The sequence below is a fragment of the Antrostomus carolinensis genome, unplaced genomic scaffold, assembly GCF_000700745.2.
Source record: "Antrostomus carolinensis isolate BGI_N321 unplaced genomic scaffold, ASM70074v2 scaffold2021, whole genome shotgun sequence".
NCBI lineage: Eukaryota > Metazoa > Chordata > Aves > Caprimulgiformes > Caprimulgidae > Antrostomus > Antrostomus carolinensis.
Window position 1 is genome coordinate 62,613 of NW_010294602.1, and position 23,824 is coordinate 86,436.

At 34.0% G+C, this 23,824-nt stretch overlaps 1 protein-coding gene across 1 annotated transcript in view; it reads left to right on the forward strand.

Moving 5' to 3' along the window:
* SEMA3E (semaphorin 3E) overlaps positions 1-23,824 on the forward strand; it is a 66,486-nt gene that overhangs the window by 10,379 nt on the left and 32,283 nt on the right. Inside the window, exons 3-4 of the mRNA XM_010177662.1 lie at positions 3,980-4,099; positions 21,753-21,846. Coding sequence (XP_010175964.1) covers positions 3,980-4,099; positions 21,753-21,846 — 214 coding nt within the window. The remainder of the gene's footprint in view (positions 1-3,979; positions 4,100-21,752; positions 21,847-23,824) is intronic.

The window sequence follows — 23,824 nt, forward strand, 5'->3', positions numbered from 1 at the left end:
TACAAGCATGAGAACTGTCCACATCAAGGGAATCAGTGAACCAGATTGGAAAGTAATAGTAATAATAATAATAATAATAATAATAATAATAATAAACATGATACTTTACTCCTTACACTCATCTGGCCTAGAACTGATCCTTTTTGAGGTAACTGACAAATTCATTGCATTTTTCTAAATGGTTTTGTACCCTTGAGAATTTCAGGTGGCTTTAGTAGAAAATGGTGTTTTTCTACAATATTCAGACTTTGTGGTCATATTAAATTAATCCAAACCCTAAATTCTTTGTGCTTTATTTAATACTACCTCTCAGCACAGGCTGTTATTGCAGTTGAAGTTCTGTCATCTTTCCTTCACCACTACATGATGGGATTTATTTTCTGATACTTTGACAATATTCTTTGGGTTAAATAAATACGGAAATAGGTACTGATGTTCCAATTTAATGTAAAGGTATCCCCCTCAGACTCATGAGGTTCTCTAAAATTAAAAATCTTTTACAATCTAGTCTGTTGTTATAAGTCTTCAAATTTGCATTGCAATGAATATGATCTTTTAAAAAATTCATGTTTCCCACATGCCTATGTATTGTGAAAGTTAGATGAATCTATTTTTTAAAAGAATACCACTGAATTTTTAAATAATCACAAGAATCTGGAACTGGAATCTTTAAGAAAAATATTATAATATTGTAAAGGCTGGAAATATTGTAATACCAAACAATACCAGACATTATTCTAATCCTCACATGAGACCTGATTATATGTAGGACAATGTGAATGACTAAGACTAATTAATTCTAGGGAAATCTTAGTAATTTTCATTAGAATGCTCAGTATTCAGTAAGTTAAATTGCTTAACCTGAAAGAAATCTAAATTAGAAGTAAAACTTTTCCTATTACTTTCCTTTTCACCTTCATTTTTTGTAGCCAAAACCCAATATTGTCTCAATAGTGTAATGTCTTAGTATCAACCCTTTGCCATTTCAGAGTTCTGAATATTATTTTTCACACTGTAAAGTCTCAGGAAAAAAAAAAAAAAAAAAACAACAAAAAACCAAACAGCATTCATCAGAGCTCTTTCAAATGTTTTTGCTTATTTCCATGCTGTTTCTTTCTTTATTTCCTTTTGCTAAAGGTCTTTTATTCAGTGTATAATTAATATTTAGTAGAACTGAAAATGTTGTAATAAGCACCTCAGTATTGAGGTACTTCATGCGTTTTCTACCTTTCTCTATATAACAGAATAGGGCACTTTTACAAGCTCTTACAACCTTTAAAAGTTATCAGTTCATCTTGTAGCAGTAAAACTGCAAGTGCTGTAGCCATAAACAGAGTTTCAGAGAGCTTGTAACAAACTTAATAGAATAGTTAGAAAAGCCTTATCGTAACAACACATGCACCATCTTAGACCACACCTTTCTGATTCAGATCAAGCCAAGGAAAAAATCCTTCTGTTCTCATCCAGTGTGCTAGGAAACACACCTGTTGGCCTGTGGTGTGAGAGCTTTTGATCCTTTCAATTATTTTATCAGAACAGGAAAACATTCAGATATAGAAATCACATTCTATAGTGATGACTAACTCCTTCACACTGAGAAGTTTCAGACTGATAAAATTCCACAGATCTATTAACATGTCTATGGAGCTTCCTAAAGACAACCACAACATTTAAGTAATTAATATAGTAGGAGGAAAACTTATTTTAATGTTCCTTTGGCTGATGCATCTCTTCCTTGTGACGTATACAGAATATTATTAGTGGGGCCAGCAGCAACGCCTAGTTGCGTGATACTTCCCAAAATAGCACCTTTTTTTCATTTGTTTATAAATTATAAAGTCTAGCCATTTAGAATGACTTTTTTCTATATTTGGTATCTGCCTCATCCTGTTCTTTTTTTTCTGCAGAAAATTTCAGGCATTTCTATGAAGGTTTACAGGAGAAAAAATGTGTAATTTTTGACCATTTAAAGAGAAATCCTAAAATCTCTTGTCCTCTATAGTCCTTTTGAGACAAATATCAAGATCTGCAGACATATGTGGATAACAAAGGAAACCATGGAATAAAGACCAGACCACTACTGAGAGGGAACAGAGGGGATAAGTCAGGAAGGTCACACTTGGAGGGGAGGGATAATGAGGAACAGCACTGGTGCCCAATAAAGTATCTATTTAACAACTGCAAAGTCTCTTAAAATTCCTGAGTAATACCATTCTACTACTATCAGTCATCAGATGTTTGTGAAATGCACATTCAAGTGGGTACTTCTGTCTTCTAGTGCTGATCCATGTATAGAGGATCACATCCTACAAATCTCAACTAATTTTTTCTTTCAATTCATCTGATAATTCAAGTAGCAGGTGTTTTTTAGTGGGCCTAAAAAATTCTGTCCAGGTGAGAGACCACATGGATGCCATATGAATGAAGACCTTTTACTTTTGAGTTTCCTTTATAAAAAAAAAGGAATAAATTAGTTAAGAATTAGGACTTTCTAAAAGTAAAATATTGCAAGGTTGATATGTCTCTTGCATATACATAATATTTGATTCCACAACAGGTTACCTGTCAGTGTAGTTTACCTGCTTCTTTAAATTAGCATGATATATCTTCGGTCTGAATGATTAAGGAGAATCATGTAGCAAAGGAGAATTTTTCCTTATGATCCTTATTTATTTATTGCAGAAGTTGTAAGACTTACATTGAATGACACAAGGGTTTGGACAAAGAAGAAAGATGTTTGCTAAGTTTTGAACCCAAGGTGGATTTACAAGAGCTGAATTCTGCCATGGCTCTGCTGCAGACTCTTCCTCTGTGACATTAAGTTCTCACAGATGGTCAATAAGACCCAGAATATATTTATATTCTCATATAAATACAGCAGTCTGAAAACTAGAGTAGTCATCAGTGAAAGACAGAAAATTTTAAAAAAAGGAAATTCCTCCACTCTCTTTTACACATTAATTTTAGGATAGAATTAATTGCCTTTTGGAGTTGTCTGACCTTCTGCATTGGTTGTTGAAAAAGCCTAGGAGAATACCATAAATTACATGTTTAAACTTTAGAGCAGCTAAAGTCAGCTGAGATTTAACTCATTATAATTGTTTTCTTAAACTTGATGTGATTGTCTTAAAACCCGTTGTCTGAGTTGCAGAAATGTTGAACAATGAATGGAAATGAACAGAAATTTTCTCCAAACGTAGAAATCATTACAAAACATTAAATACTCTGTAAAACAAAGTCCCAGGAGTCCCAAAATCAATGGATATTTTTTTCTCACTGTCTCCGTTTCTAGTTTAGCACAGGAAGGATAATGACCCCACATCTCAAAGGGATGCTTGAAAATTTTTTAATTGTAATATTTATGAAGCTGCAAATACACTAATGAGTCCCAGAGTATTGGCCTGGGGGAAATGAAAAACTACTTCTTCAAAGGAGGGTTTGAACAGTGGGAACAGACAAAGCATGAGGCTATAGATTATTAAAAAAAAAAAAAGCAATTAATTACACAAGAAATTAATGTGGTCTTACGGAAAAATGTATTAAAAAAGAGTTATTTTTCTGAGATGTTTATTAAACTTGAGAGATAAGCCATTTGTTGACTATTCACATCTTATGCTCTGAGTCTAATGTCTAGTGCAGCCAATAATAATTCTTAGTAAAACAAATATTTATATTTGCAGAATATATCTGAGATTGAAGAAGCACAGTGTGTTTTATAATGTAATAACTTCTAACTGATTAAGCACCTAAAATAAATATATAAGTGCTCTAATCTTACATTTTTACTGTCAAAAGTGTCCATCCATGAATTTGGTGACACTGAGGTACTAGTGTGAAGTGGGAGAACTAAGATGTTATATTTAACAGAATAGAAACTTTCAATATGCAAAGTATCACCTAAGGGCACCTGAGATACTAAAAAATAATAATAATAAAAAAATTTGAATATTTTCCTGTGTTTATTTTTTGTATAAACTAGGATGAATGTGCAAATTACATCCGTGTCCTTCACCGATACAACAGAACACATCTTCTGGCTTGTGGAACAGGAGCCTTTGATCCGCTCTGTACTTTTGTTAGAGCTGGACATCAGTCACAGGTAAGAAATTTATTTTATAGTAGTGACTCTTCTGGTCTGGATTCCAGCAAAGCCTCTATGGTTAAAAATAAACATTTAAATTCAAGTGCTCAGATTTCTCATACAAACCATACAAGAGAGAGTTTCCCTGATGAAACGTAATACCTGTCTAAAATTCAATTTTTGACTAGAGGAACTCACTAATGATTGAAATTGTATTTTTGAGAATTACACAAAGAACTCAAAGTCATTTTAATCTTAGAATTTTATTACTAGATAAGCTATAGCAATTCTTACCAAAAATTATTAAATATTTTGAGGTTTTTTCATTAAAACTGTTTTTTTAAATGAAATAATATACCATATAGCAAAATACCTATTAGTTTGATGGGAGATAGAATAACTTTATAATTCTTTGTTACATTCAGCTCCTCAGTGTTGATCATATGCAGCAAGTGTGTGTTAGCTTCTTAATAACACTTGTAGCTGAGTGAAATAGTACTGCAAAGAAAATAATAAAGTGCAACATATAATCAAGATTGTTAACATTATTTCTTATGCAAAAACAGAACTGTCCATATTTTTCAGAAATCTAGATTCTTTCTGTCTCAGTTACATTAGTTCAGGGTTAAAGAATCAGCAAAGGTACCAATCTTTAATTTTAAACTAGTGTATAAACCTCCGTAGGCATTGGACCTAATCCTGATTTTATACAGCCTATGTGTTGTTACACGGAGGCCAAAATGCTGACTGGTTGATCCTGCTTACATTCTGCTTCCTTGCATCCTTGTTTCATCACACTCCCATTGCCAGTCTAAAAAGCATGGAGTTTATGAATACAGTTTGAAAATCCTGACCTAACAAAAGCCTTCTTGAAGGGATGAATTTCTACCACGGTTATCAAATTGAATTTGTGGGCAAGTTATAAATTACATTACTAGGTCTGAAACTTAGAAGTCCAGAATTAGTGAAAACTGGACACTCAAAGTTATCCTTTATCATATACTTCAGTACTGCTGCAGAAATTTATCCAGTTATAAGGTAAAACAGCTGGTAAGGGATCCCATTGTTTATCTGAGCTGCCCTGCAATCAGAGGAGGATTTCACTTGGCTGCTAGAGAGGCATGTGATAGCTGCTTTAGGAATCTGACTGGGGATTCTTGGTCACTCACTTTGTGGGGTGGGACTTAATAGATGGAGATAATCTGTAGCCCAAAGGTAAGACTGGTTTTTACTGGCAAATATCAGGAAGAGATGCTGGACAATCATCTTGCTTCATTGGTTCATATTTAGTGACATCACAGAATCACAGAATGGTAGGGGATGAAAGGAACCTCTGGAGACCATCTAGTTCAACCCCCCTGCCATGTCCTGGTAAAGCTGAACACTTGTCATACACCTGATGCTAAAGCACTATCCAAGAGAGTTCATGCTTCACCCTGCAGCCAGGAGTGGGATTTCCAAGGTGATTGCAATCACATGAGTTCACATTAGAGGCAGGTTCAATTTTGTGGATATTATTTATAAAATAATGAAGTGAATTATAATGACCAATCTTAGTGATGACCATGAGAAAAAGTAAAGCTTCAAAACAGATAGTCACAAGTACTTTCCTGTCCATTTCCAGATATTTCAGAATATTTGCCAGAAGCTTTAAGGTACATTATAAATAGTCAGTTGGTGTGTATGTGGGTATAGATATATACATATATATGCACACACATGTATATAAAAGAAAACACAAAAGCATTGTATTTAATATTTTATACATTTGAAATTGGATAAATTGGAAAAACCCTCCTATGTCCTAGAAAATTAAAGCTCACTTTTGAATTATGATTTAATTATGGGGTTTTTTTCTCAGTTATTTCACATCAGAATTTATCAGTTTATCAGTTTATAAATAAAGTGTTTATCTTTATTTTTTTCTCACAAATTTCAGCTTAAGCTCTCCAAATCAAATTGTTTTTATTCTGTCTCTTACATCACTTTAATTGTTGTACCCTACATTTAACTGAGAACTTTGTACCTAATAACTTAAAATAGCTACAATTCAGACTTAATATATATAGTATTATTTTTTGGTATATTGGTCAGGACAGTAGGAAAACAGAGGACAGTGGCTGGAGCTGATTTAAAATAAGCACTTGGTTTGAATAAATATTAATTGCAGATAAGTTTTTTAAAGTGCACACATATAAATCAATTAGAGCATTTATTTTAGTTTAAAAAAAAAAAAAAAAAAAAAAAAAAAAGATTTTCTAAGTAGAGATGCATCCCTCTGAAAAACCAAACTGGAAACACATCACCAGAAAAAATCTCCAAGGTTCCAATCCATGTTGTATACCTCCAACTCTTGTCAAAAACAGAAGCATCTGAGAATTTAAAACCCCAGCACAGAACTTACATCTGAAGTTATTTGGATTGCAGAAACATGCTGTCTTTTAAAATTGAGGAAGGAACTAAATAATAAGCAATTTTAAAATAAAGCAACTTTGCATGTCTTCTTTGCTCCTCTTGTGAACCTCCTGTCAAGCTTCCTGGTACAGTTTAAAGGAAACAATGTCTGTATATTTAGGAATGATATTTAAGAAAGTATAAGCAACAGGGTAATAAAAATAGAAACCAAACAAACAAAAAATGGGAAGAGACTTGTATATAAGAAAGCGTGCCCCACAATCCTCCCCTTATGTATCACTGTCCTTCCTTCCCTTCCTTTTGTTTGTTATTCTCCCTTGTCAAACTGAAGTTATAAAATTTTACCCACAGAGAAGCCATGGGAAAATTACCATTTTTCTGTTTGTGTAGACCAACAGGAAATATATTTGCTACACTAATAATCAGCTACATGAGTTTCCATTATCTGAAAAGTTGACCATCAGGATTAAAAAAGACAGGTGCTATGTTTATGGTAGGTTAAAAATAACTCATGGTATGTGATTGAGTGGACAAATTGTAATCTTGCTTTCTTTGACTGATAAGAATATCGTGTAGCTGCAGGAAGTGAAGGGACAAGATCCTTCCTCAGAAAATTGCAGTTCAATCTGTTTGCTGATCTCTCTCTTTGGCCAGAGTATCCCGATTTGATGACTTCCGATTACTGTCCCCCATTACTTTCACCTCAGCTCTCTGGCTTCTTTTTCACTGTCTGATTATTGTGGAAAGAAGAGTAACAAATGAAACAGTCTTAAAAAATGTGATACTATTCAATTTCTAAACAAGACACAAATATCTTTATTCAAAACCTAGTAAAACTCAGACTTTTCATTTAAAGGGTAAACGCTGGTTTATAATATGCAGTTATATGCAGTTCATACTATGTAGCTGGCTGGCAGGAACATATTTTAGATATTGTTCAAATTTTTTATTAGATATATTGAACTTCAGTATAAGCAAAATCTAACTTTGATCTGCAAACTAAGTTGCTTCTGAACAGAGATTCATTGAGTAGTACAAGGTGCATTTGAGGCTTATATACATTTGAACAACGACACTTTGCAAACATGTTAAAATATAAAAGGTTGGCGTTAACAAAGGAGCCCTTACAGCAGATTTCTATGTATCTAGATATCCAGCTAACACAGCAGATGAAGCTAGATTCACTCTTCCATTTGGAACTATGAATCAACAGTGTCAACACAGAAGAAATACTTGTTCTGTGGTCAGGGACCTTAATAATAATTTTCAATAGTGATTCCTGGGCTGATGGCAAAGGGATGTGGCCCACCAAGTAAAACTGCAGGGTTCTTAAATTTGTATATAAATACAAATTAAATATATAGGCACTTAAGAACATGGTAGAATAGCAGGACTATATTTTCTACAACCTTATCTCTCACAAATTACTGAGGAAGCCAAAGAGAAACAATCTGTTGGAACAAATCATCCAGTTGAGGTTCGTGTTCTTAGTGTTAACTAGACCCATGTTGTAGGATAATTGACTTTTTTGTTGGCCTGCAACAGAAGTTTACATAAAATCATCCATTTCTGAACAGATATTTGTTAAGAAAATGAAGCATTACCATTTTCCCTTTGAACAGTGAGAATATGCAAAAGCCATGATTGTAGCCATACTGTATGGCATACTGATCTAGCATTTAGCATGTCGTTGTGAGGTGCAATCCAGCTTAAGAAAAGGAGAATTCTGCCTCCTGTATAGTCTTACATTCTTATGCAACTACAAATTCATACTTTCTTATCAAAAACAGGCTTGAGCTGTGTCTTGCAGAACACTGAGCTCTTGTCAACAAATAGTGAAGCCAAAAGGAGATTTTTGTCTCCAAAAATTTGATTGCCTCACTGGCAGATCATTACTCCTTGGAAATTATTGAAAATCAGAACCTCTAAGTTTCCCAAAAGACACAGTAAAATTGTCCATTCTCTCTAGACAATATTAATCTAACTTACTACATAGTAATTGAAATGTGCTCTGAAATCTTTCACAATCAAATTGTACTACGAAACGTTATATATGTTTAAATGCTTCTTTCATGCTTTTAATGGTTTATAGAAATTTAATACTATGTATTTTGTCTTAATATAAATAATTATATTTGACTATGTTGAGCATATAAAAAACTCAAGCAATAAATACTGGATTTATTGAAATCTACCTCAAAATTGCATTGTACCACCGGTGTCTGGACCAGAGTCTATTTTTCTAAATCAAATTATTTATAATTCTATCATACACTATATATCCATTTGAAAGATTGTATACATAATAGTTTACTGCTGTCATTCTGTTGTAATATTGGTTTAATTGATATTGCTTTGAAATTCCAGGCTGTTCACCTTAGTAAACCTGTTGCCAGATATTACCTTTAGAAAAATATAGTCACTGACAGCTACATACAGCTTTTTATCTCTCTCTCTAATTACATTGACTCTGAAGAATGTTGTTTTCCCAACATTTCAGTAAATTACTCAATATTTTTCTGACATTTAGAAATAAATTATAAATTTGGAAAAATAGGAGTGCTGACTTTGCACACAGACCAACTATCGGTGTTTGCAAAAGAACATATTACAAAATCTTGTACAAAAAAAACCCCAACAAGTTAATTGTCAGCCAGTAAGTGAGTTCATTATTACTGACTTAATTAAATACTTCCAAATGTCAAAAATCCATGCAGGTCAGGAGAGGCTGAATTCCTCCAGTTTCTATTTGTCAGTCATCCAGAAATGAAGGTGAGTTCATTTCATTAAAATCAACTTTTTATTATTATTATTATTATTTCTGAAGAAAGCAAGACTCAGAGACCCTCCACTCCAAATTTCCTATGGTAAGTTGAATACAAATCCTTCCAATATGCTCTGTGAGAAAAAATCTGAGATAAGTCTTCAAGCCAAATGTAGAAGATGAAGAAAAGTGCAGGGGGAAAAATAAATAAATAAATGAATAAGAATCTGCTTCCATTTTCACTAAATTGACATTTGTCACTCCTACTGCCTTTGATGCCAACAAGGCCAGGGTGGAAGCATCTCCATCTAGTCTCTTCCTTTTGCATTTATATAAACCTCTCAGTTTTGGTAGCAGAAGATGAGTATTGCAACAAGTGCTTTCTGTCTCAGTCTGTGTTTTTCCACATCTATCTGCTCCTAAAACAGTACTCCACTACTGTTCCATATAACTCAAAATATCCTAGGTGAATTATGATGAACCTTAGATAAATCAGATGAGCTATCTGCAGTCAAACAATTAATTTATCTTAAAGAGTTATCTATTTAGCAGAGCAACAGGTTTTAGGGGTGCTCCAGAGGCCTTACAATGATCCGAACCACCTTATTAACTAACTCACAAAGTACCTTTGACAAGTCCAGATGGGAGTTCCAGCAAATGTGGCTAAAGAGATTATTCAGTCTCCATCGGACCTGCAAAATGAGTGGAAATTCCAAAACAAAATAATGTGCAGAAGTAATATCCTCAGTCCTAAGATAGAGCTGATTCCTGGAGAGGAAGGCATTTCTGCATGACAAAACCTGTTGAGGGAATGAAAGTTGTGGGAAGGAACACTACATGAAGATTTTTTCTTCCAGAACATGCTGTAAATTTTTAATATGTACATTGAGCTGGCAGAGGACTATTTTCAGTAAACTGCATACAGCTGTATTTCTCCACCTCAGAGGGGTGATGGACTAAGTCCCTCTTTCCACAAATGCACTGGTGGTTTCTGGGATGTTCCTGATGTTTCCCTTAGATGTTCCTGATCTGACGTATTCCTTGTTATGTTATATCCTTTTCAATTAGCCAGATAAGATTCTGTTTATCGGGGACAACAACTCTAAATTCTAAGTCTTTAAGTCTTTTTAGAAAGGAATTGCCTTTATTGAAGCAGCAAGTGTATTTCTTTGCTTGGAGGACAGTGCAGTCAAGCTGGAATTTCTTCTTTCTAATCTATGTTACCCTTAATATTTCATTGGATGTGGGGAGGGGAACTTCTTTTTCTACAGTTTCTATATTTCAAAGCAAAGGATAAGGTTCAACTGTGCAATAGGCTTTCCATTTGCCTCCCCACACCAAGCAAATGTAGGCAACATGAACTCCTCAGCTCTTGCTATAACAAATTGAAGTGAGTTGATGTGGAAGTTAAGTGAGAATATTCCAGTCATCTCTCAGTTTAATTTTTACATGACATAATTATTCTGCTCTTGACCAGCATTTGGTAATTTCATCATTCTTTCAGCTTCGTTAAGGAACAAAATTATATACATATTTATATCTATTATTTTAGGATATTGTTTCTGATGTATTTGAATAATCAAAACAAACAATGCTCTGCTCAGTTACTCCCTCTCCGTGCTTTTTCCTATTACCTCATCTCTGCTCTCAGTTTGCAGAGGATTAAAGAGGAGGAACATCTGGTTTCACTGACCAAACAGAAGTTGGTGTTGGTCAGTCCTTCGTTAGATAGAATGTGTGACAAATTCTTGCCCTGAAAATATTTGCTCAGAGACACAGTGTCCCTCTGCATGGATAAAAGGCCACCAGTTAGAATGTCATCCACTAAATCTATGCAGGTTTTTCAATTCACTCTATTTATGGAGTAGAATCTGCAACCCTAAATACTACAAAATTCCTTATTTATTGCAGTCCTCTGCATCTATAGCTCATATGAAACAAGTCATTAAGTTGGGTGATGTTTAAACCAATATCAACTGTTCATATACATGAAATGCTGTCAAGTAGGCAACACAATGTCACAGGATCTTTTATCAGAGGGGTCCACTACATCATCTAATCTGAATGCCCACATCACAGGCGATCAAATTGCACCAAAACATCCAAAAGCCCTAGATTTCCGCTAGGTTAAAGTATTTCAGGTTTTGTAAGTCAACTATGCATATATTTTAAGAGAGATTGAAATACTACCTAAACTCATAAAAAGCAGGAAATTAATTAGGCGAAGATTGCCCCTGTGCTTACAGCACGTAACAAAGGTGCTGTGCTACGCAAGAGAAAAAGAAAAAGCTGAAGACCCACATTAATCTAGATAATGGTAACTCCATTATTTCTCTGGTAAGCTGTCCTAATATTTAATTACTTTACATGTTAGGAAATAGCCATTTATTCAAGTTTAAATTTATCTAACTTTGACTTCCTGCCATTTAACCTTGATATGCCTTTGATAACAAAGTTGAAAAGTCTCCCACTATCTTTTCCACATCTTTTCCACATGTAAGTACCTATGCACAAAGATCAAGCCACCTCTTCACTTTTTTTGATAAGCTGAATAAATATAGCTCCTTAAACCTCCTATCACAAGGATTCCTCAGTCGTACTTATGTCCTTCCTGTGAACTCTGCAATATTTTCACATGTTCTGGAAGTGCGGACACTAGAACCAGACATGCTGTTTGATGGTGTGTATTCAGGCAAGGTCACTTCCCTACCTCTGTTTGAGATTCCTCTTCACAGACTCAAGTGCTGACTTCTTTGGCACAGCATCACAATGTGAAATCTCTTTTTAGCATCTTGCACTTAACCCAAAGTTCTTTTCTGGAGCACAAAATTATCCCAGTTCACACATTTAGTTGACACACCTAATTAGAAGTCTCATATGACAAAGTCAATTAGGAGACTTCTAGAGATACCTGTTGTTATCAGCAGTAACAAGGCACGTGGCATGTACAAGATCCTAAATTAGGCACCTCAATCAAATGCATGAAAGCAGTCTGACGGATCAAGGATCTGAACCTCCACCTTCTAGGGCATTCTGATGTACTTCAGATGTAAACTCTGTTCCTTATTCCAAGACAGACCACTTTGGATATGGTTGTTTTAAAATCTACTTTGTTAGCTTCTGATTTGTAACTCAGTATTGAGAGCATTCCATAACTTGAACACACCCAGAGTTCCCATTAACCTTTTCTCTTGATTATTTATGCCTCACTAGTATTTTTGTAAATTTTACTAGGAAAGAAATCATATGATTGTTTAAATTATTGCTAAATTAAAAAAAAACAAAAAACAAAAAAACAAAAAACAAACCCCTACCTCTCTATCAAAAACAAAACTTAAGGAAACATTCAGTAAAGGAGGATTCATCGATGCATATGTAATAACAACTATACTTTGATATATGTCAGCAGTTCATATTTCTTAGTAATTCCACAATGCACATTGTTTCATCAAATAGCTATGTACTAAGTCAAAAGCCCTGGAGAAGGCCAAGTATTCTGTACCAGCACAGCTGTTCTTATCAGTCAGTCTTACATATTGTAACAGGCAGCAGGTTTGTTTGACAGTACTCTCCACCCATAAAATGAGGTGAGTGACATTCATTACTTTTGAATACTGTCTAAATATGGCCATACTTGAAGTTTAAGTTCAATTTGACAGATTAGTAGAGAATGTGAATTGGTCAGCCATATGAAATGAATTTTCCATCGTATTAAACCTGCCCTTTGCAAGATTAAATACAGATGGTCAGGAGAGAATGAATCAATATTTCTTTCTCTTTATCCCAAAGAGAAAGAAAAACTCCACCTGTGTGGTAATTTGATGGGAGTAGGTAAAATATTCTGGTTCTTATCATGATTTTTAGATTTTCCCACCTTTATTTATGAAACACAGTATTTTTCTAAGTGAGGGCACCTGGTGAAGTCTGCGGCACTGTTTGAGGAGTGGAAGTACTGCCCAATAAGATGTTGGTCATCATAATTAAAACCAGCAAAAAGTGAACAATGGCAAGGTTTAGTTAATATTTTTGCAGGTTTGTAAAAAACAATCTTTAAATTCTATAATTCTTCTGTAATTTATGACTAATAATTATTCTTATTTGACTGAGATCTATCCAAGAATATTATTCCAGATTAAAAAGTGAACTAAAAAGATGTATTACTTACAATTCATATGTGTCATCAAGAGGCAGTAGATCCAATCCTCTGCCCTTTCTTCCAGAGTGACCCACTTTGGCCTGCCCTTTTGAAGCTCTGCAAAAGGACTGTTGGCTATTAAAGGTTCCACACTATAGAAACAGACAGAACTTCCCCAGGGTTTCTGCTTTCCTTCTGAAACCCATTCTCAGTTGAATGTTGTCCTCTCCATTCCCAGTGTATCTGTTGCTCCACTCATCAACAAAACCTAGACTGTAAGTTCAAACCATAGAGCTGTATCCTTCCTTTTTATTTTTTTTTCCATGACCTTTGTCCCCTTTGTTGTTATGATAATAATCATTAGATGAGAGGACTTTTATTTGGTATTTACTCTGATATGACCCTCACAATCTCAACACAAGTTTAGCCTGTCAAAATGGAGGAAAGGGAAAGCCTTGGCCGGTGAGGCTCTGTGTGAAGACTGCATTTCCCCACAGAAATCTCTTCACTTTTGTATAGCAATTTTGTGCCATCTTTAGCTTCTCTTTCACCTGGTCATAACACTATATCTCCATATACAATTATTCAAACATTTTAATTCTAGAAATCCTTTATGTGGTCCCTGGATCTTTCATATATACTATCACATTAATACATAATAGTAATAATTTATTTTGCTAATTGTCCTATTCTACAGCATAGGACCCTAATGAGTTTATGTGTCCAGTTTAAGGTCGTGCAAAGGTGTATCTCCTAAAATTCTGACCAATTCAATCACTTCTGCTTAAACATTCAGAACTACTAAGGAAAAATGCTTGCGATTTCTATATGCAGGGTGGTTGGATTTTTTTCCTATTGCCAGATTATTTCACACACATCAGGGAAATATATTATTTCTGTCACTTTAGGCCAGATATTTTGACACAAGTCACAAATTGCTAATCCTTTAGCAAACTCAGACAGCAGTCTGACATAGCTCCAGATTTTAAACATGTTTTCAGGTTGGAGCCCAGTGTGTCTTAATCATTTAACTGTGGAATAAAATGCATGGAACTGAAAAATACATCTGAATTTTTAAGGAGGATTTAATGTCTGTAATATTTTATGCACTCTCATACCATAGGACGATTGATCTTTTCAGTATGTCACTGGATAGTAAAGAGGATTGAAAACAGATCCTCAGAGAAATACTACCTCCCAAATAATCTTAATTAGGTCAAAAACCAGAAACCTGACTATTTCAGCCAGTTCTTTGAGAACTCTATTCCTAGCATTGTATACCCCTATTGGCTTGGAAAATAAAGTTGAGTGAACATGGAATGGAAGGTTAGTAATCCTCTGACAACAAACAGAGCAATTTTTTGTCAGATCCTTTTAAAAATTAGTGTTTAGATTTTTTTTAAAGAAGATACCCGATGATGAAATGAAAGGTTCTTTCACTGTTGGAACATCCTTGTGTTACTTGCCCATAAATCTGCATGCCTGTGTTATGTTGACTTAAATGGGCCAGTAGGTTGCAATATGAACTTATTAGTATTTGGAGAATGAGTTCCTTCATATCAATTCCATTACATCGATTCATTTTCTATTGATTTAAAATTCTTAATTTCTTGAATTAGTTAGTTGGATTTATATCAATTAGCCATCTACCTAATATTTGAGAATATAATTATCAGATACTGCTAATGCACATTCTTCTTAGTGCCCAAATTTAGTCTGCTTAAAGGCAAAAGGCTCATGATATGAGACATCTTTTCAGGTCTGACCCAGTATGTTATTTTTTGTTGTTATGCAAAGACAAAATATTTTACTGTATATCTTTTTACCATGTTCCTTCTGGATGAGAAAAGTGTACAGATTAAGACAGGTCATAATGTTGAGAGTTACTTTTGGAGACTTATATTTGAATTATATTTTCTGCTGGTTTGCAGACATGTTCTGTGATTTTTCAGATTTTTATTTTTTTTAATGGTGAAGTCAAGGTTCATCCTTCCTAAAAGAAGCCTCTGTGTAGTGTATTCAGTGTGTCTTTCTATATCAAAAGAAAAATGTAAGGATATGTGAATATACAAGAAAGAAGACAAGAAGTCAAAAAAAAAGTTTTAAGAACAAAAGAATATTTACAAAAAAAGTACCATGTGAATTTATACTGAAAAAATTATAGCACAAAGGAGAATGGAAATCAAGATGAGGTTTATTCTGTGCATTTCACTTTTTATTTTGGACACAAAATTACTCTGGATTCATTCAGTATTATATTTCTTACATGAGGAACAAAATCCAGTTACACCAGTGAAATGTTCTACAAATCTTATATTTGATTCATACTGAAATGAGTGCTTTGGTTCCTTGTGATAGGTTGTGTGAGTGTGCATGGGTACATACATATGCGCAAAATGACAGATTTTAAAGATGCAATGGTAAGATTAAAACAGACTTAAAAATTATATGAGTAAATAGGAAAGTATACATGGACAACAAATGTTTTCTTTGTTTAGAAACAGCACACCTGCTATGTTAAATTTTTAAATTTTATTTTTTACAGAATAATCTGTTACTGTCTTGGAGATTTCATAAGTTACATTCAGTTCCATGCCATTAAAGATTGTCGTTAAAGCTGTAATATTGTCCCACTGTGTACCTAACTTGGTGAATTTTTTTAAATCACAGTTTTTGCCGTGTATTACTTTATGGTTTTGTTACTTTGGTTTTAAGATATTATTAGGAAAAAAAAAAAAAAAAGAAAAAGAAAAAGAAAAAAAAAAAGATGGAGTACATGGAGCCAGTGAATCCAACAACAGTATCGCCTATTTTGGGACAAAGGTCTCAGTGTCATTCTCATAAAGAACAAGGGCAGAATTGCAACAGACTTCAACCTTCAAAGCAAACCTCACAGCATTTTTAGAGGCTTGATGAAAGCTTCTGAACATGCTGTCTTCAGAGTAGGGATGTGAACATCCTCTTGGCAGCCCTCTCCCTCCCACACCCTCTCCATTTGCAGCTCTCCTTCTTGCTCTTGGCTTCAGTCTCCAACTCTGATGACCCTTGTTGAAAGCCCACTTTACCAAGTCACTCAGTCAGCCAGTCATTTGGGATCTCCTTTCCCTGTGGAGTCAGTGTGTCCAGTGTGTCCCATCCCTTCCCAACAGTCTTCTTCCTCAAACAGGGCACTATGATTAAGTAAGGTGAATCTTTGATGTTTACATTCTCTTTTTTGATGCTTTGGGAGTTAGTTGAACAGAAAAAAAGAATACATCATATGACACTAGCTCCACATGGCTTCATTAAGTTTTTAAAATAATTTTTCTCACAGCTTCGCACAACAATGAATCTCTATTTTATGTTTTCCCATGTGATGTACTTAGCATGTGAACATTCTTATTCATAGTTCTCTTTAAAAAAGTCTCAAATATATGACCCCTAATCAATGAAACACAGCAAACAGCTCTTGCATGTAATGTCATTCTTCCTCTAAGGTTGAATAACTGTGAGATCATTAATGCTAAGAAGGAATTTTGTCCAGTGAGTTACAGTAATAGTGAGTAGCATAGTCAGTGTTAAAAACTGTATTCACAAAAATCTGCTTAGTCTCTCCTTACAATACTCCACATACGATTTTATGTCCCACAATATAAATAACATGGACTTAGTAAAAAACAACAAAACACCCCCCCCCCAAAAAAAAAAAACAAAACCACAAACAAAACCACACAAAAAAGTACCAACCACAAAAAGACACAAGTCACTTGGAAAGTAGACTGTGGTTATACTGTTGGAACATATGCATGCACAGTTAAGTATGTAATTAAAGGTTCTGAAATGATTTAAATTTCCTTTTAAAAATGCCAGTATGATATGGTTTCGGGGCTTTTTTTACATTGAAGATAATAAAAATTTAAAGTTTAAAAATATCCCCTTACAGAAGATCAAATTATTTTTTCTCATAAAAATAATATTGTAGGAAAACCCAACCAAAGCCTCTATATTTTAAGTGCCTGGTTTAGTGAAAAGGTACAGTCATTGTATTAACATTGAGAATAGGCTTAGGTACTTTGCTGAGTAGGGATGGAAGTAAGCATATGTTTTAAATTAATCATATGCATAAATGCTGTCTTGAACCAGAGCAAAGCAGCACTTGGCACCTAGAGAAAGCAATTTTCTGCAACAAAAATTAAATGCAGTCTTTAAATTTTAATGTCTTTGATTGACCTTTTCCTTCATTACTATTTATAGCCTACCTTATTCTTCATTGTCTAAAATCATCAATTAATACCAAGTTAATGGCAATATGCTCGATGCCCTTGGAAGTATCTTCTATTTCTTTTTAAACATTATTATTTTAATAATAATTGGAAGCATATTATGTTTCCTGAGTCATAGGTATCATAAATAAAACCTAGAACCTAATTTTTTTCCCAAACTACATGTAGAAATTTATAATTCCACTCCCAGCCCTCCATACGTGATTTTGCGTAATTTTTACCCTAACCGCTGAAAATTGCCTGTAAAATAAATTGCAGTGTTGAATTGCTGTGTTGGATAATCTGTGAGGAAACTGTCAGTTTTCTTCTGACATTTCTCAAGGGATTCCAATGTTACAAACGGCAAGGAGGGTTAGAATTATGGTATTAGCCTTCAAAGCTGATTATTGATGTGTAACACTTATTTCATTTAAACTGGCATTCCATGGAAGCTTGCACATCTCTGACACATCTAGCACCTCATCTTTAGTTACTTCCCTCAGTGATGAGAATAATTTATTGCAACCATGGAATATTTGGTATGCTGTCCTAAAAGGTGAGGCTGGAAAATCTCACTTGGAGGAGTCATTGCTTACATTTTCTGTGACTTTTCAGATAGTTACATGCATCTGCAAGCATTTATGAGATACACATCCTGCTTTATATCAAAACTGGTAAGATCCACTTAAAAACTTCTTCAAGTTGCACTGAAATCCAAATTTTTGTCTACCTTCAGTGTTAACATTAGATTATATATTTAAGCTACAATCTTATTCTGAAATTCCAGCTGTTAAAATGTAGATAACGAAAGGATACTATGCATACTACTTAACATTTTCACTCCATGGTCATATAGTTAGCTGTTTTAATCACATTCATGTAATGAATGTTAAAAGAAATGTGTTTATCATTAATGTCATTCTGATTCTCAGGGGAATAATTAACTACAGTAGCAGCTTTTTCATTGCAATACTATAAATTGGTGAACAGTGACACAAAATCCTTCCACATCATCTGAAAGACTTCCATACTGACCAAGTCTCCTTGGTCTGAATATTAGTGGTGTTTTTCAAGGGGAAGACCAGAGTACAAAGTGTGGTTTATGATGCCCTGGTGGGATCATGTCTTGTTCTACAGCACAAAAAAAAAACAAAAAAAAAAACGTTCTATTCCATATGTATAATTAAATATGAGTCATACACTATAAACAATGATGTATGCATAATACAACTTCTTCAAGTATTGTTTTGAAATAATTTTGGTTCCACACCTGACCACTTTACCTGAGTAAATATGTGGTTTTCTGTAATCAGTTTTAAATTTGTTACTCTTTTATTTCATAGAAGTTCATTTTTATTTTACTGTGAGGAAACGTGAACAGAAAGCACTAAGACTAGAAAAATTTTAACTCTCAGTGTATCTCTCCACTTACTAGTACCTCTTTCTCTCTAAAAATTAGGTGATTTTCTTTATTGAACCAATTAATTGACAGTTTAGTTGAGATCCCAGAAGACAAACTTTTTCATTAATAACTTTATTTTTAATACTTAGTTAGAGAATAAATAATGTCAGATTGTTTTCAGAAATATTTCCTTTACATTTTATGACAATTATGACTACCTAATCCTTTTGCATGTGTTCAGGTTTTTCTTTCCCTTCCTGAGTTCACCTTACTCTTTTTTTTTAATGCTGTTGACCCAAAATGTTATGGTATTTAGTTTTGAAAAATATCTGGTGTGTGATGTTTGAAAAGTATGGAATGGAGCTGAGATTTCCATACACAGAGAAATATTTCTTCATTGTTTGACATTTACCCAACAGCAGAGGGGGAATAGCTACTACTGATGTGCAATTGAAGCTGATACAGCAGAAAATAATATTCCTGCACCATCAGTCTCTGTCCAGGGTGATTATTTTCTGCTGCATCAGCTTTAACATCAGGCACTAATGTGCCAAGGTTAGCTCAACACAGGAGCTTCTAGACAGGTGAGATTCTGAATGGCTTGTTTCCTTGTGAGTTTTACTTAAATTGTATATGGTTTTTGCTTACTATTTTCAGTTAAAGTAGACATGAAACAGATACCTTATTTTTTCAGAACTGCATTCTGAGTTACTTCCCATTTTTATAGAAACTTTCTAGCTAATGGGAATCTTAACTTTTATCAGATGCCAAATGGCATGCATTATTCAGACAGATGGGAATGGAAGACAGGTACATCAGTCCGGCTGATCTAAGGATTAAAGAGTGAATAATACTTTGCAGGAGAGGTGTTTGTGACAAATCCAAGATTAACTGTTCTAAATGAAACACATAGAAATATTCAATTATTTATCAATGAGTAAGAATTAACAGCTCTACAACTTCCCACTTCCTTATATCTTTTTTTTTCTGTCCTTTTAATTTATTTTTTTTTATTATTATTATTACTATCTTACCAGTTTCCCATCTGTCCTTTTAAAAAAATATTTTTTTATTATTATTACTATCTTACCAGTTTCCCATCCCACACAATGGTCAATATCTTTTCCGCTTCTTTGCTCCTTGGTGGTTTTTTGTTTGTTTGTTGTTTTGGGGGTTTTTGTCTGTTTGGGTTTGTTTTTTTTTTTTTTTTTTTTTCCAGGAGAGCATAGCTGTCATGAGTAGAGCTACCTGATTAAAAGAGAACATTAATTTTTCTTTGTAGGCAATTGCACTTGTTTGGGAAGAGAGAGACTTGTGGGTTGTAGGGTGGGGTAGGTGAATATAGATAAATGATCTGAAGGAGAGTGGGGAATACAGCATTGCAGAGAGCAAACACATAATCAGGTTTCTGTATCTCTCAAAGACAGAATTTTCTAGGGATTAAGCTGCACGTGCTACAACCCCCCAAAATGATATGAATGTAACCAACAGCAGAAAAAAGAACCTGCTATATGGACAAAAGGACTAAAAGGACTACATATTCTTAAATAAGGACTACCAGGACACTATTTTATTCAGTCTAGATATACTGAGCTTATTTTCTGTACAAATACTGAGTTATTCTAATGAATACCTGAAAAGTCAGGTCTAATAAAACATTATTTTTATGGTTAAAAATCCTTTGGACGTCTTTGAGAATGTCTGCTGTAAGAGATCCAGGCAGATCCTCCTCAAAATTCTGGTGGATTTGGGGTCCTCACAAAACATTTGCCTTAGTTTATTAGCAATGTGAACATGAGATTAGTTTACTGAACACATAGGTTGTATTTATCCAATATGTTGATATAGTCTACATTTCAGTAGACTTTTGAGTAAAATGGTTACACAGAACTGGAACTGTTAAACTGTTAAAATGTTTAACAGTCACACACTTGATGGCTGGGTGGCGTATTTTTTATGAAGCTTTCATAGCTTTCTCTCTATTTAACCTATTTCCCTCATCCCTGTGTTTTGTGGTGTGGTTTTTTGTTAATATATAAATTACAAAAATATTGTGCTCTCACTTGATATTTTAATCAGACATTAATGGTCTCTTTTGGGAAAGCTGGGACAAATGTAGCATTGCAAATGAAAATTTGAATTGTGAATTCTTTCTCAGCCTTTAAAGGCTTATATAGACAAATTAAACTAAGTTGCCCATATTCTTTTTATACTGATATTCTGTTAAATCCACTGCAGAAATCACACCTGCTTTGAAAACCATAACTGGGGATTAATCCTAAACACACTTCTATGAAGAAGATATATAAACATCACAAAGCTACCAACAGAAGATAGCACAGCATGATATATTTAACAACTACTGGGAAAAAAATTGTTTAAAGAGGGAAAACACATTCCATGGCTAGATATCTATTTAATGTTTAGATAATTTGGAGAAAAGATAGAGGAATCTTCACTCTCTACTCCCACAGAAATGAAATAAGAGCAATTTTAGTGCATATTTCACTGGCTCTTTTGGGGCAGTGCACAGACAAAGATAATTTGTAGAAACCTGGAGAATTTTTACTAGTACATCAGTGAACAACCATAATTGTGTTTTCTCCCTAATTAAGTCAATCAATTACAAAAGTATAACAAAGTTAAAACTTGTCTCTAAGGTCTTTTTTTCTTTGCCTGTAGGCTTTATGCTGTGATTTTTTTTTTTTTTAAAGGATCATCTGTTTCAACTGGAATCGCACAAATTTGAGAGAGGACGAGGCAGGTGCCCCTTTGACCCCAGTTCTTCCTTCACCTCCATCTTAATTGGTAATGATCTTTATGTCACAAGCTTCATGGTCCTGTCAATCTGTCATTCTGAGTCTCTTTCTTCAGCACACTGAAGTGTTGTCAGTCTTCCATTGCAACCTTCCACATGTCAGACTTAATCCTCATGGTGCTGCCCACATTAATACTACATCCCGAGCAGCATTAACTCCAGCAAGGGTGTCTCATTGAAGTGAGTAGATGTTATATGACACGTGCCATCCTGAAGAGGTAGTTGATTGTTGTATAATTTTGGAAAAAACAATTTCAAAGCAAAGCAATATGTCTAGCTTAGTTGTTTATGCCACTGAGACAAAGACACAAAATTTATTATTTTTCACCTACTGAGATGTAATCTGAGTAACAAGCACCTTCTAAAAATGTGAATTTAACTGTTTTTATATCAAGCATTTATTTTTATATAAATTACAGCTTTTTAGATCAAAATAGATTTTTTCCAATGCTGCCTTCTAACAAAACTATCCAAAACTGGTGATTCTCTGTTAGATTTGATCTTATACTCAGCAGTTATAAAAATATAATTCAGTCTAAATCTTGCAGTGCCAGAAAGCTGTGCTGAGACAGTGCTCCTCTATGCCTTGTTAGTAAGTATATCACTGTAGACCTGGGACCTTTGAAGTTGTAGTATAGCAAATTGCATGTTTTTTTCCTGAAAACATTTTATGTGATCAAGCAAACATACTCTTGGCAATATTACATTGACTAAAAATAGGCTGGAACAGCAGGTAAAGGGTGAAAGTTATTTCTGTTTTTAGAAAATATAAATGAGATGAAAACTGAACATTCAAAATAATAGTAATTAAAAGAATGAGCTAAAAAAAAAAAAAAAAAAAGGATAAATTTAGACCAAATAACTTTTCAGGAATAAAAAACTTAGAGAACTTCAGGGTCCTTTGACATTTACATTTTACTTTATATCTTAAAATAAGACAGCTAAAATCTCTGATTATTAACTACAATGATATATCTCACCCATGGTGATGAGGAAGTATTGGTCACAAGTGACAGATATATTTTTGCATGCTAGGTTTACGTGTTCCTTTATATCAACAAATTACTTACAACAGGAAGCTTCACCAGCAATGCCAAATCTTTCAAATTGCAGAAATTCATCAAAATTTTCTTCATTCCCATTAAACAAAAATTACAGCTAAAATTCTTAGGAGTTAGTGGGTTAAGAAGTCATGAAAGAATCAGAAAAAAAATGATGTATTTTGACTGACCTTCCAAAATCCATGAAGCACAGATTGTTATGCTTTTCTTCCTCCCTTATTTCTAAATTGTTTCTTCAGTTTTAACAGATTCCAGTCTTAGCTCAGCCTGGGAACAAAGACTTAGCCAGTGGAATTTGCTGTAGGCCTGAAAACTCATGGTCTAATCTTGAAGTCCTTCTCAACCTTTCCTCAGACAGAACTAAGTAAATAAATTAACCTGATCATGTTCCTACTGTGAGATCAATGTGAATTTTATTACTTAAATGGAAGCCAGATTGTCCCACTGAGCACTTCAAGACTAACGGTTAGTTCTTGTATTTCTGGCCTATTCATTAGTTTGCCTGGATTATGGGAGGTCCTATGGATCCTCATAGTATTATCTGAAAAAGAAATCCATTAAATAAACCCTTCCCTGATAAATGCTGATCAGAGTCTCGGACATCCACTGACAAAGACTTATAAAATCAGTCTCACAAAGCTAACAATTCTGTAATGTGGCAAGATTAACAGGAGAAAATAATGAATTTTTTATCAGATCACTGATACAACATAAAAAACAGACATTCACCCCTTCATCAAAGCCAACATGACCCAAGAAAGGTATTAACAGGCTGTTTTTCTAGGCCTCTATTGGGATTTCTGTAATTTCAAGTAATCATAGAATGATATTTTAAAAGCATAACAAAGTCCTTCAAAGAGTTTATTACTTTATTTATGCTTCTATATTTTTTATACTGTTGGAATTA